This window comes from Manacus candei, unplaced genomic scaffold, assembly GCF_025592945.1.
Source record: "Manacus candei isolate 608988 ecotype Guabito, Panama unplaced genomic scaffold, ASM2559294v1 h1tg000049l, whole genome shotgun sequence".
Classification (NCBI taxonomy): domain Eukaryota; kingdom Metazoa; phylum Chordata; class Aves; order Passeriformes; family Pipridae; genus Manacus; species Manacus candei.
Window position 1 is genome coordinate 6,136,788 of NW_026138097.1, and position 18,577 is coordinate 6,155,364.

At 39.1% G+C, this 18,577-nt stretch overlaps 1 protein-coding gene across 3 annotated transcripts in view; it reads right to left on the reverse strand.

Moving 5' to 3' along the window:
- SLC9A3 (solute carrier family 9 member A3) overlaps positions 1-16,534 on the reverse strand; it is a 48,410-nt gene extending 31,876 nt beyond the window's left edge. Inside the window, exon 1 of one of the 3 annotated variants that reach the window (XM_051798889.1) lies at positions 15,525-16,533. In XM_051798889.1, coding sequence (XP_051654849.1) covers positions 15,525-15,714 — 190 coding nt within the window. In that variant the 5' untranslated portion in view covers positions 15,715-16,533. Of the gene's footprint in view, positions 1-11,850 lie in introns of all 3 variants that reach the window. The other 2 variants (XM_051798891.1, XM_051798890.1) reach the window with 2 other exon arrangements.
- Positions 16,535-18,577: the final 2,043 nt, after the last annotated feature.

The window sequence follows — 18,577 nt, forward strand, 5'->3', positions numbered from 1 at the left end:
TTACCATTTTGAATTGTTTATATACAAGTGGTAAAAAACCCTTAAGAGTTTCTATGAATTTCTTCTAATTAATATTACTTAGGCAAATTCAAAATTATTTTATGAATCAGTACCTTAGACTTTTACCAAATCTAGCAAAAATTGAAAGATTCATTGAAAAATCTTGGAGTTATTTTATGTCTGAAGAAATTCAGAGGTATAATATACATGTATTATGTAACAAGCTATAAAAACCATTTTTGGTATTGGATCTTGGGTACTGTCTTAAAATATACTACATGAACATGACTATTAATACTATTTATATTTAGTCTTGGACATATTTTTCCTAAGCAAGGTTCAAAAGTCCTTCATGTTTAACTTGTTTAGATGAACTGGTTTGAGTTTGGTTCAATCCAGCTCAAGAAAGCTTGCTTTATTTGTCACATATGTAATGACCACCATTTACAAAGCATACAGCATTGTAATGAGCTCATTAAGCAGGAGATTTTAGGTCGCTGTTCTTTGGAGGCCAACGATTAACAAAATATGTTAGCAATTAAAAATGCAACCAACATACAGGTCAATGTTCTCAGCTGATAGGTCATAACATAATAAGATAGCCTCAAGTCAAATTCAAAGAAGTGTGTGAGTAAGCAACTATTACCTATATAAGCACTTAGAACATAATGAAGTTAAAAGAGTCAGGTACAGTTTATCATAATTATGCCAAATAGTTCTTTTTTGAAGGAGCAGTCCCACTGCAGTGCAAGTGTGGTAGCATTTGGCCCTCATGGAACTGAATGGCACTGAAAGAAAAATGGGAACAGTCAAAAATAATATTTCAAAATGAGAGCAAAGTACACATTAGAAACACCTTGAAGTATAGTAGAGGATATAAAACAGGACAGCAAAAGATTCATAAAACTGCTTCACTCTCTATCCAAAGGTATTAAAATTAAGTCTGAAAGACAATCTTCTTGCTCAAGTTAATATTCCTCACAGACTGAACTCAGTTAAGGGTTACTATGAATTTTCTGTGTTTAGGTTGCTGTCAGTGCATGATATTCCATACTGAACACAAATATAAAGAAGTACAGTTCAAGATGTTACATACTGGAACTATTCTATATACAAAAGAATAAAACCAGCATATTTCTGTCATTACTTCTTCCAACTGCATGTTAAAGAGTCAGCAATAACTGTAAGTGGACTTAGTGCTTATTTTCTGACCACTAAGGTAGTTATGACAAAAATTATTGTCTGAGGTCTAAAAATCCAGCTGATATTACAGTATAAATTGAAAAAGCATTTAGGGGCATGAAAACAAGGTAGAATTTACTTTCTATTAATGGTGTATATTGCAACTGCTCCAGTTTTAAAACTGTCTTCAAAATTCACTGAAATTTATTGACATATAGGGAAGGCAATCTTTTTATTTTAAAATACCAAACCTTTTTCCACTAACATGAGTTAAATAAAGAAATGAGTTAACTTATTTCTCACTATGAATTTTAGATTTTTTTTCCTTTTAACCTTCATTTTAATATGATAAATCAATTGAAATATAGGTCTCCCTATAGGAGTATTTTGGCATTTGCTCATACAGATTAAAAACTGCAATGAAATGCAGTACTAGTAATATATGGAAACAGTTGTTCTGGTGTCATGATAAATTGTGTAAGGAATTACCAAAGTCTGGACAGAAAACAGAACCAGTTCTTCTCCTTGATTCATGTCTACCATACAAAGAAGAAAAAGAAGATGAAGAAGAAATAATGTAGCGAATACCAATATGGTATTCTGAATATGTCCCTATACTACAGGGACTTTCTCTTCTTCCCCTGTACTGCTTCTAGCAAGGCATTGGATTGTTCCTGTTAAGAAGGGCAAGAGGGACATAATTAAAGCCTAGGGTCTAGAGGGAATAGCTATGAGGGCTGCTCCAAGTCATGGCGTAGGAAAGTACTTTTTTTTCAAGCACTGGCAACATTCCTGCCCCCTTTGTTCCACCCTGGCAAGATTTTACTTAGTACAACTGCAATAGCATGGAATTACAGTGGAAGTATTCCTGATTATAGCAGTAAAATAAGTAAGCATGTCAAGCAGCTCTTGAAAAAACCTTAATTTCAGAGAACTAACAAAATATGCCTGGTTAGTTTTCATTGAAAGTAAATACTACCATGCACCTTGAAAAGCTTCAAAGTTTTTCCAGAGTCTTATGTGGGGGGAGAGTTCATGTTGGAGGAGTCTCCATCAACTAAGAGAAGAGTTTCATGATGGATTACAACTCTTGTATGTAATTTCAGAAACTCAAGTATGTTGATAGGACGAGGGGGAAGATGGCCTTAAACTGATATTAGGAAGAAATTCTTTGCTATAAGGGTGGTGAGGTACTGAAACAGGTTGCCCAGAGAGTTTGTGGACTCCCATCTCTGGAGGTGTTCAGGACCAGGCTGGATGGGGCCATGGGTAACTTGGTTTAGTGGAAGATGTGCCTGCCCATGGCAGGGGTGTTGGAAGTAGAGAACAGAAGACATCACATGCTTTGTTACTGAATGCACTCATTCCTGCCCATAAGAAAGTAAATTTGCTCAGAAATCCAAGTACGTGATTTATTTTCCCTCAGATTTAAGAAGAGCAAGGTGGACTTAGTTTATATCATCTAACTTTTTCCTGCAAAAGGCTCTGAAATACTGCTATCATTCAATGTGCTTTAACATGGCTTTTGATTTTTGTCCTTACGGCTTCTCTGATTAAGTAATACATTAACTCTCATACCTTCACTATCTCATTTGAGAGGTGAAGTACATGATGGTAACAGCAGGAAGAACCGTAGTTTAATTAGCGTCCTTATACTGCAAAAGGTAGTACATCAAAAATAGCTTCTATGTTTTGAAATGGAGAAGGAAGGTGGTCAGACAGCTCTTTTTTCAGTTATGCATTTGTGTATTGTAGTGCATACTCAGGCAAAATGAGAAAGGTTAGCATGCAAAAGCAAGTTCATGAGGAGATTAGATTTTCCACAGTGAAGAAAGAAAAAGGAGGGGAACAAAACAGGCTAAAGCTGTATTTGAAGCAGCTCACAATTCAAACCTTTTGCTTACTTGACTGCTTATTTCAAGAAAAAAGGGAGGGTAGAAACCAGATACAAATCCCTTCCTAAGTAAAAAACATCCCGGAGTGTCACATGCATAAACGAAACACGATTCTGTTCTATGATACATAGGATTCTTTGCTTTGTAAAAGTAAGTGTCCTTTATATAATCAGATCCCTTCCAACATAGTAAAAAGGTTTTGCATAGATTCCTAAAAATATCTATGCAAAAAATTAAATGTTGGGAGCAGTAAGAGTTCAGTATGAATCAAATGTAACTAAACTATCCACACTAGTGTCTCTTTTTGACTTCTATTACCACGTATATAGGAGTTAGACCTCAGTAGAATCATAAAGTGATTTGGCTTGGAAGAGACCTTTAAAGGTCATCTAATCCAATCCTTCTGCAATTAGCAGGGACATTCAACTAGACCAGATTGCTCAGAGCCCCATCCTACCAGACCTTGAATGTTTCCAGGGACTGGGCACCTAACCACGTCCCTGGGTAACCTGTTCCAGTGTTTCACCATCCTCACCATAAAAAAATTCTTCCTTATATGTAGTCTGAATCTTTTAGCTTAGAACCATTATGCCTTGTCCTATCACAGCAAGCCCTGCTAAAAAGTCTGTCCCCATCTTTCTTAAAGGTACCCTTTAAGTAATGAAAGGTTGCAATGAGGTCTCCCCAGAGCCTTCTCTTCTCCAGCTGAACAACCCCAATGCTCTCAGCCTGTCTGCATAGGGGGGGTGCTCCAGCCCTCTGATCATCTTCATGGCCCTCCTCTGGACCCAACCCAACTGATGTCTTTTCTGTGCTGGGGATCCCAGACCTTGATGCAGTACTCCAGGCAGGGTCTCACCAGAGCAAAAGGAGAGGATCACCCACCTTCAGCCTGCTGGCCACGCTTCTTTTGATGCACCCCAGGACATGATTGGCTCTCTGGGCCATGAATGCACATTGATGAGTCATGTCCAATAAAAGGAGTTCAATTATTTACGCATAGATAAATCATAAATGAGAGAAAGCCTATAACTGAATAAAAATTATATATGTGGATTTAATTCTGAAGGGATTAGTGTAGCATCTTCATGTACATGTAAATGCCAGGGTAAGTTCTGGAAAAAGAGTGCTGGAATAGAAAAGCGTCAATCTGAGAGAAAGACCTAGATGAAGTGATACTGCTTCATACCAACTGTAAAATAAAAAATGTTAGTGGATTAAGTCCTTCTTTTGTTCTGAACTATAAAGTGTTATGAAAAGCCAAACTTCACAATTTTGTACTAATATTGTTTTTTCCAATAATCTCTTGAAATTGTGCACCTGAATATGCTGTTAGATCTGACAGGAAGGCAAAAAAAGATGAACAAATGTCAAGACAGAAGGCAATTTTCAGCTGAATTTTCCTTAAATTTATGGATTTTCCATTTTCTGCCACGTTCACTAGCATTTAAGTAAGCATGTGATATACAGGATATATTTTAGAATTTTCGTTTCTGTTATGAGTGTTTAGTTTTTCAGCAGCTGAACATGCTTGATGATTTATCTACATTTCTATCATATCCTTAACTGATAAGCAGTTCCCAAAGTATGGGCCTCTTTACCAAGCCAGGTACGGATACTGTGTGTTGTGTTTTTGGAATGGTATTCCCCAATTTAGTGTTCCCACTGAAACACTCCAAAGCACCACTCCATCACTCCCCCTTCATTCCCCCTTCGGTGGGCTGGAGAGGAAAATTGGAGGCACAAAAGGTAAAGATTATAGGTTGAGATAAGAGTAATTTACTGAAAGCAGCAATAAAATGAGACAATGAACAGCAACAATACTACTGAAAGAGGATACAAGAAAAAAGGTGAATGATTCAAATGTTATTGCTCACTCCCCACAGAAAACCCTTGACAACACCCCACTGCTCCCTCTGCAACCCTAAGACCCAGAATGGGAGCCCTTCCACCATCCTGGAAAATGATGTGAGGTGGTATAGGATAACCTCCAGGTGCTAGCTATGCCCCCTCCTCCATGTCCTAGCTATGCCTCCTCCTGGCTACCGCAAAAATTAACCCTGTCCTGGCCAGAACCAGGACACTGTGTTTTAGATACTACAGAACAAACCCGACTCTTGGCTTCAGTACTTCTTCACTTGCCTACAATCAGAAAAAATTTATCAGATGAGGGTATATAGACAAGATATACTGACTTTCAACACATTAGGATCCTCCATTATGTGATAAACAACATGTGTTACACCAGGCACCAAGAGGAAAATACAGCTATAAGACCCTTCATCCTTACATTTGCGTAGGTCTTTCCTGACATAAGTACTTCCGTACCCACGTAGGAGCTGAATTTCCACTTACAGTGGCAGGTTTATCTTGGACTACTTTTAATCTTTACTCATAAATCACAATAAACAGAAGGAAACTTCATACTTCCTCCTGGTGTTTTTACATCCTCATACTTTCAAACACCAAACAGCATGATTCAAGTGAACATGCCTTAAAAAGTATTGGTTTTAGTAAGGCCAAACATGTTTTATTCCTTAAGAAAGGCTGAAAAATTAAGATGCTTTATTAAGTGCTCAAAAGTAATAGATTTTCCTAAAGAAAAAGCTTTGGCTTTTCACTTAATTACCATTTTCTTCAGTACAAGTATTCAAGACATGAAAACAAGATGTACTTCTGTTTAGTGAAAAGCTAGAGAACATAAGGTTTCGAATAAGATTAGTATATTATATATCAATTAATTGCTGCTCCCCTTAACTCCATGAAAAATGTGACAGTCCATTTTTTTCAGACTCGTGTGAAGTGTAATAACCTCATCCTCAGAGCAGAGGATCAAATTAACTTGAGCAAGGAAGGAGTGAAGGTGAATTACAAAATGTTTATTTTTCACTGACTTCAATGCCGTATCTATCTCACTGTGAAATAATAAAATAGTGTCGTTTCTGAATCTGCTAGGTTCTTTATTTCTAATGATTTTTTTTTTCAGTTGGTTGGTTTGGTGTTATTTTATTTTTATTTTTTGTTTTTGTTTTAGGGTTCTTTTCTTAGAAGAACAAGGGCCGTCTTCCTGAGAAAAATCCCATTAGAAATAGAGAAACTGAAATAGGATTTCAAAGTGCCAGTGCTGCAAGTGGAAGACCCAGAAGTAATACCTGCACGGTACAGAGGAGAACTACAGAGCTGTGTTTTCTGGCATACAGTTGTGTGCAGATGAGAGATTTATAGGAAACACTGTACACTACAACCACCAACTCCAGGTTTACACATCTTCCTGCTGACTCATTTAGCTTCTGTTTGAGCTTGGTACTACCAGTTAATAGATCTCACTGCACGTTTCCATCAAGTAGTACTATTCACTAGAATATCAGTTCATCCTGGAAAAAGCTTTGGCTAAAATAAGAGATGAAACTTATACTGTATCAGATAAGGAAAGAGAGAAGAGTGGATGACATATGAGTGGAAGCCATTCTCACCAGAAAGCATCCAGGTTACAGGATAGATAAACCTTATACTGGTACCCTGTCATTCCTTTCTTTAATTCATGATGGCATGACCATTGCAGCCACTATATGGCCACCATGTATTCTTCTCTCTTCTGGTAGTGTGCAATTTTGCACCAGTTAATCAAAGTATACCTACTGCATCAAAATGGCATGCAGATGTGTTGCTAACTTCAACTACGTAGGATGTGGATAAAGGTCCATCCACGTGTGAACACTGCTAATTTAAAGACTAGGATCTACAGAACTAATTGATACAGCAACTAAATCTGGAAACCATTACCAAGCACATGAAGGACAAGAAATTCCTCAGGAGTAGTCAGCATGGCTTCATGAAGCCATCCGATAAAACTCTACAATGAACTGATGCACCTGGAAGATGAGAGGAGAGAATCGACTTGTGTCTACTGAGCCATCAATAAGGTAAAGCCTTTGGCACAATCTTCCACAAAAGCCTCGCAGCCCCTCAAGGTGGTGTTGTAGGGGCTGGATGGGCAGACAGTGAGGTGGATTGAAAACTGTCTGAATGTCTGGGCCTTGAGGGTGGTGATCAGTGGTGCAAAGTATAGTTGGAGGCTGTTAACTAGTGGTGTACCCAAGGGGTCTGTACTGGGTCCAGTCCTCTTTAACGTCTTCATTAATTATCTGAATGATGGGGAAGAGCATACCCCCAGCAAGTTTTCTGATGACACAGATTTCAGAGGAGTGTCTGATAGGCCAGAGGGTCAGGTCGCCATCCAGAAGGACTCAACAGGCTGGGGAAATGTGCTGACAGGAACCTTGTAAAGTTTGGCAAGGAGAAATGCAAAGTCCTGCACCTGATGAGCAACAACTCCATACACCAGTATATGCAGAGGGTCATCCAGCTGGACAGCAGCTTGGCAGAGGGTATGAGCGTGACCAAACACTGGACAGGTTGCCCAGAAGCATTGTGGAGTTTCCTTCCTTGGAGATAATCAAATGCTGTCTGGACATGATCCTGGGCAACCAGCTGTAAGTCACCCTAGATGACCTGGGGCATTGAACCAGATGTTGTGCCTTCCAACCTCAACCAGTCTGTGAGTCTGTTATTCCATGATTTCTGTGAAATCTATAGGAGTTCCAGTATCCAATAAAATATCAAGCTGATGTCTGTGTTAAAGGACACAATGCATGTAGTCCTGTGTTCTTTTTCCCTATCCATCAGCTTCAGAGACAAGTTACATCACATGAGCAGTGCATCACTGACTTCAGCTTTAAACACAGACCAACCCAATTTAAAAGATCACTTTTCCCCAGTTCACTACTGTCCCAAAGTCATCCCCAGAATGTCTATGCTGTCAAGGCCTGAAAATCTTCCTCCAAATATTCAGCAGTTCTGATATTCCACTGGAGTAGGAAGATTGTAACACCTCCATACTACAACTATATTTAGTTTTATATGTGGTCACATAACAACTATACCTCCAGTACAATTGTTAGTATATCAGTATTAACATTAGCATAACATAATATTAACAAAAAGCCATATTATACCAATCTGTGTCACCTAGTCCCTGGAATGCTACTGTACCATCAAAACGATGTAACAGTATTTATTTTAATAAAGGAGTTAGAATATTTTAACAATGAGTTTTGTGTTTAACAAGTTTCTCCATCAGTTTACAATCTGTTCGTACCTGGGAGATTTTCATTATGAAATCTTACTTGTTCAAGACCTTTGCAGGTTTCTGAATATTTAATATTTCCTCAAAGCCCAGCTTACGGAAGTGAATGAATCCATAAAGTTTTCCCTTTCTACTTTTTTTTCCATCTGTAAAAAACTGTAATTGAAGAAAATAAAAATCATAACCACCTGTTTTTGAAAATCAGTATACAATCTACACTGAGATTTTCTTTCCTGGTGTGTGATTACTGCAATTTTAACATTCAGTTTTGACAAAACGCCAAGACATTTTTTTCTTTCAATAGACAAATGCAGAACTTCTCTCCTAGGCGCATATTAGTGAATCCAGAACTAGTGCTTCTTTTATTGGAAGGAAAAAAAACTATCCAGATCCGTCTACTTAAAAACTCTGGTTTTGTGCAGGCCTTTCAGAATACTTTCCAGTTTTCTTGTTCCGTGAATGAACATTAAATATTCGTACCTTAATTAAAAGTGTTTCCACTTGATGTCTTGTATTCCAACTCAGTCAGCTCTTCCTTGTCAGCCTGTAGTTTCAGTATTTATGACTTTACAGTGCTTTACATAGCAGCCAATGGGGTAACAAGTCACTCCTTTCATAGGGGTGAATACTCTGCAAACTCCTTTACAAAAAGCAATCAAAATATTAACCACAGCCAATCTGCCATGCTCCGTGGTTTTCCAGGACTCTTTTCATGGTCTCTAGTTTTAAATGGCTGCCACTTGTTAGCAAATTGAAGAACAATTAGAGCCTCTAGTTCTTTGGGGCATTAGTTTAACTGTGCTGCTACAGAGAGATGAGAAAACACAGAGACATTTTCCTGAAAGGAAACGGAATATTCGGATAAGAAATATTCTTCTATGACTTTGGACTCAACACTTCCTCTTGGAATAGAGCAAGACATAAGATACAGAAGAACTCAGCAATCCATTACCCCTTTACTTCAGAGCAATTAAAACTCTGGTAAACGGGGAAAAAAAGTCTTGTATTTGAATTCAAAATGCTACTTAAAGCAAACTGGTGGTGAAACTCACTGATTTTTTTATTGGCTTCTGGTTGTATGAGTTAAACAAAGTAATAATTCAGGATTTACATTGCAGCTTCCCTGCTAAGCATCTCTGACTCAAAAAGGCCCACAAAAACAAAGAGAGACCCTTTTGCTTGAAGAACCTGTGTACACCTGAAAGGATATACTGCTTACCCTTATTTCTTGCAGGACTGTGGTCTGCTGCGTTACTACATGGGAGATTTACAGTCACTTCGGGGGTCTGTAGATCACTTTTAGTAATAAGTGGCTTTAGCTCTGAAGACAGTAAATCAATGGTTTCAAAAATCCCAAGATTACAGTATTAAAAGGATTCCATTGTTCTGCAGAGAACGCCGAGCACTTTGCACACAGGTGCCTGAAAGTAATTGATGGCAGAGATCCTTTCTTAGGTATGCATGCCTGAACTGTATTCAATTCAGGGCCATTCTCAAAATGCCATTGTTTTCTTATGTAATTCACACAAGTTGCCATTGTACATTTGCTATTAGTCAGGGGATGTAATCTGAATCTTGTCAAATTATACTATCCTGATATCTTCTTCCCTGCTCTAAATAATTAAGACTTGAGACTTACAAGACTTGGAGGGGGAGGGAGAAGAAGAGAGATGTGTGTTTCAGAGAGATAGGAAGTAGAGGAAAAGGATGAGTAAGGTTCAAGAGTAAAATGGAAACAAAGCGTGGGAATGGGCATGCACTTACAGTTCTTAAACTCAATAAAAATATGGCTTACACAGTTGTTCCTAGCATTAAAAATGCAAAGCTATTATTCTATGTTGGAAATGTTCTTTTCAGCTGCCTAAGATATATAAAATGTTGGATACAAAAGATAATTCCTTAGAAGGTAGAGATTTTACAGTACTTAACATTCCTAGATCACAGGTATTCTAAACAGCGCTTTGCAAAAGGACATACAGCATTTTTAAATATATCACAGATATATAACACAGTTGCCAGCACAAATTTATAGCTTTTCTATGTATATCCAGGAAGGAAATGCATATGCCTCCACTAGAAGTGTGTTAACCTGTTCTAGCTTCTACTGACTTCACAATAAAGGTAAAAGATGTTCCCTTATCGTGTTCAGAACAGGGGAAGGTAGCCAATTCAGACTTCCTAAATCACAATGCAAAGCCTTTTTTCATATTATCACTTGCTAATGAAAGCAGCTTTTAACAAGCACTACAATCAGGGAAAGGCTGGTAGTTTAAACTTTACAGGGTCTGATAGTATCCACACCATTTTACCGTTTTAATTTCTGACTCCATTTTCAGTTAAATACAACCAATAAAGTTCTGCTAAGCATCCTTTAACATTTCTTCCTAAAGATGTTATTTACTGAAGAATTGGCAACAGAAGAGCAATTCTCACATTTTGTTTCATTAAAACAATACCCTAAATCATTTTCGCTTTGTAACTGACACTTATCAGTAGCCTAGAATGCCAGGAGGAGAAACTTCGGAGTCAAATGGGCTTTTGTTTTGACAGTTTGCTTTGGAGGGAGGGTTATTGATTTCTTCAAAGAAAATATTGCCCCAGGAGTCGAAATTAGATGGGTGGTTAGACCTGCATTTCACAATTCCTTCCCCAGCCCATCCCTAACATGCTTAAAATTCTCCACAGCAATTGTTTGTGTTCACAAAATACTCTAAACAGATCCTTTCTCAGGGTACTTTGAGACAATGTGAAGGAGCCTAGGCATGCAGAAACTAGTGTGTTTGTAGGGATCCATATCTCTAAGTTTAGAGATGCATTGTGCTTTGCAGATCATGTCCTCCTGGAGTCTCAAGAGCTGATGGACTCAACCAGTCCATCTGACATGGTATCTTCACCAGCCTTCTCCTAAATGTTTGTTCATTGTTATTGAATCACTTGTTCCCCCTCCTCCAAAGCATTGTGGCATTCCTGAAGACGGATTTACCCACTGTCCTGGATTCACATTTCGCTCCCACTTTTAAATTTCTAATATAAAAGCCTTTAGAATACATATACAAATACACAGAAATTATAAAAAACCCCAAGCTTTTGTGGCATTCTTAGATGCAGCATAAACTATACCAACAAAAACAGCTGGCAGGACATTTGCCTCAAATAGTGAAAAGGCTTTGTACCCTTCTTCATTCCTGTTCACAGTCACTCACTCTCCCACCATTTCTTCTAGTTGTTTATCTGCACATATTTAGCAAATCCAGAGAGCTAGACAGACAGACAGACTGCTTTGTAAGTTTATTATTATTATTATTACTACTACTATTTTGGGACTGATTGCTTATCCTTCTGAAAAAATGTCATAAAAATGTTATAGTACACAAAAGGATTTAAACTACAAGAAGGAATTTAGGAATTTTCCAAGTTCCCCAACATAACCTCCATTGAAAATATAAATACAATCTTTCTCTGTTACCTAGGATTTTGAACAAGTACAGAAGCATGCACTGGATAACCCCCAAGTAGAAAGCATTCTTCTTTCTCCTTTTTCTTTTTTTTTTTGCAATTGAGAGATATCCTCAGAAAAGAAAAAAAATTGTCTACAATATTTAGTGTTTAAACTATTTCTTCTCTTACCTAATTTTAGCTTCTGGATTCATTATTCCTTTCCTTCTTCCACTTGTTTCCACAGCTGCTTTCTGATTTCCTGCCTACTTCTGGTTTTTTCTGTAGCAGATTTTTCTGCCAAGACACTCTTTGTATCTTCTACAGGTCTGTTATTAAAAGATTATTTTCAAGATATGTTCCATGAAAGACATATAAAGAAAGAGGAGAGCACATGAAAAAGTGAATTTAGAAAGCATATGCAAGTCTGGTCAGTGTACACGTCTTTCGTCTTAGAACTGTACTCTGTACGCATGTTGGTTAAAAATGGCACACCCTCTACCTGCATAGTTTTGGTAGGAAATGCCCTAGTCTATAGCAATAAGTGCATGTTTGTTTGGGTTTTTTTCAGTGGTATTTCTTATTTCACCTGGAAAGCTGAGGTATCAGGAAGTGGACACATAAAGTCCACTAGGAGGGTTCTCAGTTGTACCTCATGTACCTTCTTCACATAGATAAGATATTTTTCTGGCTTAGATTTACACCTGTGAGTAGTTTATTGGCCCTATCCCATGTGGATACACATCTATAGTGATAAGAAAGCCTATCAAAAGAGGAAATAAAGACCATTAGCCAAAATGGAACATTGTGAACCTTATGAAAGTTCCACTTGAAGTGGAAGAATGATGAGTTGGAACATTTCAAATGAAGAGGGTCAAATCAAATCAATTATAATATGTAAAACAGTACACCAAGATGCATCAGCAGTTTCATAGGAGATACAAATTAACTTATTTCCTATTATGCATGAAAGCCAAGTGTATGAAGACTCTTCTTCCACAGTTTCATTTGTAGCAATACTTAGACTTGACCAAAAACTAAACTAAAGTAAACTATAATAGCAGCTTCCTTTCCACAGAGCCCAAAACACTAGGCCACTTCTTCATGTATTTGGGATGCTTATGAGGTTTCACACACAATAGTTTATGTTGCAGAACACCTTGTCAGCACTAATTTGCGTTCTGAATGTACACAACATAAACATCAAACCTCAGAAAATCTGTAAGAATCTCCTAATAAATACAGCCCCAAGCCATATGACACCATGAACTGAAACTTTTTGAAAAAAACTTCCACACAAATGAAAAAAAAACAAAACTAAAAAAACCAACCAAACAAACAAAACAAACACAGAAAGCCTAAGGCTATTCTAATGCAAGAGAAGGCAAAGTATTCTTGTATACATTTATCCCCAGTTACCAACTGCAATTCCCAGAATACTCTCTGCTGACCCAGTTGCCTATCATCCACTAGTAAAACAGCTCTCTCAATCTCTGTAGCCACGGAAAAGTGAGCTTGAGTATATAAGATCAGCTCCTCCCCTGCTGAAAAACCCAGAGCAAAAACAGCATTTTGACAACACTACCTTTGCCCTCCTTCAGGTAGTAAAGCAAGAGACTGAAGGGCAGCTGTTCTGTATTTTCTTTCTCTGTTCTTTTCTGTCTCCTTTTCGGATACGTAAATCTTCTTTGAACAAGCAGAGGATTCTTGCCACTCAAAATCTTCTGATAGATTTCTGACCTACTTTCCAGAACCCTTGACACACCAAGGCAGATAGAAAGGTGAAAAGCTGTGTTTTTTCTGTTCCCTTTCTCATTGACTTTTATGAACACCTTCAGGCTTTCTCCATTAATAAGCTGTTGAAAGTGAATGTACATTCCTGTTTGTCTATGTGTTATTTGTGACTGGTGGGGAAAGCAGGAGCATTCATAGGCTCTCGGGGGAATACAGCAGTTGTCCATTGCTTCTTCAGAGAAAATGTCCAGTGTAGTATAGAATCACAAACACAAATGTGAAGAGAGAAAGGAACGAAGCTTGAGAGTTTCGGGGAAGAAAAGTGATGGAGTTGATGATAGGTACTATCTACTAGTAAGTGACATGCTCTGTGCATCTCTGAAAGAAGTACAAAGAACTTTAAAACAGAATCAGTACCATTCAGCTCCTGACAATTAGTGCTTTATTAAGAGTTTATATTGAGGACTTCATGGTAAAATGGTTCATCTTAATCACAACGAATCTCAATCCAGGCCATTGTAATATAAATAGAGTACAATCTAACTGTTCTGTTAGCTTCATTGGGTTTCAGAGACACACTGATTTAGCTGTGCAGTACTAATATTACTCTGTACAACTGTGGCACATGTACAGAGCAGTAAAGGCTAAATAACACTAACACAAAGCCGCCTTAATAACTATACTTATTTAGAAAAGTATCACAAAAAGAAGGTTCAAATGAGTAGCCTGTTTATTAGTTTAGTCTGCACAATTTTATAGCGACTCAGTGTTGTCAGTTTTTTCCTGTATGTGGTTTCCCCAGCTTTCTAATTGCTATAACCCATCAATAAAAGTCAATTAAAACAAAACTGGTTCTTATGTAACCCAGGTGCTGCAGCAACCATCTGAACACAAACTATTTGCATGGTTTAGATAAAGGTTCAGATAAAGGTATTTAGTTATATATCTATGGTTAATCAAGTGAAACCCAAGATTCAAATATTGCTGAAAAGTGCTGTACGGTATCACTTTTACATAACTTAATCCTCATTTTTAAAATGTTTTATTTGGATTCGGAAACAGTATTTTCCACGCAAGTCTTACTGTGCTTGTCTTTTGTGCTAGATAGAATATACTTAAGTATAGCTTTTTACATCTTTCATTCTCTGTGACATGTAAAATCCACAGAATGTGATTCTGGTACATCAAATTAGTACTAAGAGTACAAGTTCAGAAAAATATTAATAGGATTTTCAGCTGACCTTCTGAGTTGAAACTGATTATAGAGAAGATTTCTTGAAAATGGAAATGACATTTACAGTGTTAGCTAAACTGGAAGTCTTTTTACCTTTTCAACTTTCAAGATAAAAGGTCTGAAAACAATAGCATATATGAAATAAAATACATTCCAATTGAACGATGACTCTTCTAGTTCAGCAAAGAGCATTATTGATATAAAACTGCTTTCAGAAGAGTCACGAAGTTCAGGACAAAAGAGTTAGAGCATTAATAAAAATTCATTTAGACTATACTGAAGTTAGGCTAAGTCCTTGTTTTTCATTGATTCTAATTTCTTGAAGAAAATTCTGTGTGCTCGAAAGCTTGTATTTTTTCAGCTACATCAAATGGTCTGATAACAGATATTACCTTTATAAACCATGCTCTTTCACTAATTCAGCAATGCACTTCAAAGCTGAGAATGCTACGTTCGTACGTGTAGTTTATAGTGTTTATTTTTGATTTTACTAGCTGATAGAGCTAACAATCATAATCAGGAGAATGGCACACCGTAAAGTGGAACAGGTATTGTGTAAGCTATAAGGCTCGATTGCTGTTTCACTTTTGCAAAAGGTTTTCCCGGGAGCAACAGGAATGAAAGGTCTCAAGGAATTGCAAGGGTTTACAAGGAGACAGATGCAGAAGACACAGTCTGGGCGGTGAAAATGAACTAGGTAACACCTTGAGGCAGGTGAAAATCACCCTACTAAGCACTGTGTAAGGCTGTATTATGAAATCAGGACAGAGTACAGTAAACCCCCTGAAAACGGGTCAGTGGACTTATGACAAGCTTTCCTCATTCACGTTGGGTGCAAGAAGGGGAAGGGGGAAGGGAAAGGAAGAGGACATGTATTAATATATAACTCCGGACTTACCGATTTTGGCCAAGCTAGCCACAAGTATCCAGAGTGCAATGATATAAGGCTCCTTGACGTGATCCCATTCGAAAGAGACGATGGCAAAGCTTTGGTTGCTATTTTTAGCGCTTTCCGAGCTTCTCTGTCCCAGCGCCACTGGGAGAGCCATCAGCCCCAAGAGGAGCCCCACTCCAGATACCTGCCTCATCTCCAAGCCACACAACAAAATCCTGCTTCCCCTTCCCGGAGAAATCCCGCCTCTTCGGAGGTCCTTGGGGGCGAGGTCCTTGTCCCTTCGCAGAGACGCGCCCGACGGCTCAAGGCGGCGGGACAGCGGCGCGCGCGGCCGGCGTCGGGAGGCTCCAGTCCCGTCCCGTCCCGTCCCGCGCCGGCTGCCCCGGCGGGCTCGGGTATCGCCTTGCACGGGGTGGCCAAGGGCGGGTCAGGGGCTCCGCGCACAGGCAGATGCTTCGAGCTGGGGTCCCGCTGCTTGCCCGCACCTGCCTTTATCAGGCTGTTCCCGGACGGCCGGAGGCGGAGCCTCCCGCCGCTCCCGCAGAGGCTGCTGTGCGGGGACGGCGATGCCCTGACTGACAGAGCACCCGGCGGGATCGGCGGAGAGCTGTGCGAGGGTGGCGGCGGGATCGGGGCTGTGCCCGCCGTCCCAGCGCGGCGCTGGGCAGGGCGGGAGCGGACAGGAGCTGCCCGGAGCTGCTGGCGCTCGGAGCCAAGGCTGAGGCGCTCCCGCCACCTTGTCCTATGGGAGCCCGGGGTCCGCGCCTAGTCCGCAGCCGGGTGCACAGGGCATCCTCAGATCTCCGTTCGGGCGCTTTGGATGAGCGGGCAATTGGTCAGACTCCCTTCCTCAATCCCACTCTCCCGGCAGGTTGTCACAGATGAAATGCACTCTGCCGCTTCTCAGCCTTGAATCCTCTCTTGAGCCTCATCTAGCTCACCGAGGGCACAGCAGCAGGTTTCTCAAAACAGCTTTTCTTTCTGTCCACCAGAGAGCATCTCTTCCCACGGTGCTCCGGGAAAGGACACCAGCAGGCAAGGTTTGGCTTTCCACTTAGGTCTGCATGGAGCTGCTTGTTGAGATGTGCTATATTAAAAACACTATCTGGCTTCTTCTCCTCCTCTTCTTTTTGTCTTTTTTTTTTCCCGAATGATTACACCGTGAGACCTTTTAGAAGGTTCTCACTTTCCCTCTAAAACCCGTTTTCTTGCTGATAGCGTTTGTCTGATACCATGCATGATCCATGTTATGTGCTGTAGGCAGATGTACCCATAATAATCGTTACTCTGCAGTAAAAAGGCAGCAAACCATAGTGTTCCCAGTGGGCAGATCTGAGGGTACCCTTCCACAGACCGCAGAAGCAGCTCCTCTCCTCTACTGTGTGCTCCAAAACAACCCAGCTGGCCTCACGTGCGGTCTACTGCTTCTGTGACTTTCTGTGGAAAAACACTACCTTTTTTTTTACTTAAATGACAATTGATCCTATCAGGAGGTCAAAAATGAACAGGATAAAGCTTTCATTTAAAGTGATTGAAAGACTGAGAAATTATTTTGATTATTTCAGTCACTTGGGAGAAAAGCTAAATAGTTTTTCATAGTCTAAGTGACCTGTGCAGACACTCTATAAATCAATTAACTGATTAATTAAAACTATAAATTTCCATGAAATGTTGATATTATTACCTCAAAGCAAGTGCGGGCCTCAAATTGGACTGGATCTCTTTTCAAATAATGAAACATCTTGGGTTGTTTATTTCCACTTCTTCATTACTTATGGGAAAGGAAATTATGGAGGAATTTTTTGAAGTAGGAACCAATCGGAAGATGGAATTGGCAACTCTTTTTAGGAAGCATGACAGACAACAAAATACCTTCATTACCTTCAGTAAATGTGGCAGACAAAGACCTGAAAAATACTTCAGTGTCTAACAACTTAAATTCTATCTACATTTTTTTTATCTTTTCCAGAGCATGACTTGGGCACTCAAATGTCTTTTAGATTTGCTCTTAAGTTTTGTAAAGGTTCTACAGATGGCTTTAGCCAATGTGAGAGTAACATTTTTGTGCATTGTCATCAGAGAGAGAAAACTACAGCTGGAAGTAAGTAGCAGCTGATCATCTGTGTAAACTTTTGCTGAACCCTGTCGATAGTAGTAGTTGTTATTATCAATTCTGTTTGCTGATATTAAGAGAACCATGAACCATGAACAGCGACAAGCTGTCAGCACTGTTTTTATTGTCACAACTTATTCCAAGTACCATCACATCACAATCAAACATTTCAGCTTGAGATGATAAAACAGCACCACACCTGCCAGTGTCCTATCTTATATTCATGTTTCTTCCTAAATCTAGTTCCACAAAATGATAACTGGGTTGGAAATAAATCTTTCTATTGAAAGTGCTGAAGCTAACCATAATGTTTAGACAAATATATCATAGATCAAGAATACCTGCCGAAGAGCTACAAAAATGAGAAAGCCTTCTCTAGTGGATCTTTTCTACAGACAAGCAAAGGCTTACACTTCCCATGGAAGAGCTGCAGCTGAGATCACGCCTCTGATTGCCCTTAGGCGGGGTTCTACCCATGACAATAGGAACCAGAGTTAGACGACAATTCAGAGTTTACTGGTGGAGATAGACCACTACTAGGAAAAAACAAAAGGTGGTAGGTACCACATAAGCACAGAAAAGCTGTTAATATGCCCCTGAGTTGAAAGTATAACGCCCATCAATCTACCTCAAAGAGATGTTGTGGGAATTTTAGCATTTCTAAAGATTTTTTTTTCAAGGCCTTGGTCTAAACTGCTACAAAAGTATATAATTTTGCTTGTCACAAAACCTTCCAAAACAAGGTTTACAACACTGTTAAAATGCCAACACACTACTTTTGCTTAACAACAACAAGTTAATAGTTCAAAGTGTATCTGTGACTGCTTATGGAATTTTTTTAAGTCGGCTTGGTATCAAATGACTAGATATCAGGGAATTCTTGTGCAATTCATTAATATTTCAGTAGGACACAGAGAGGACAGAGGTAGGAACTGACAATCAT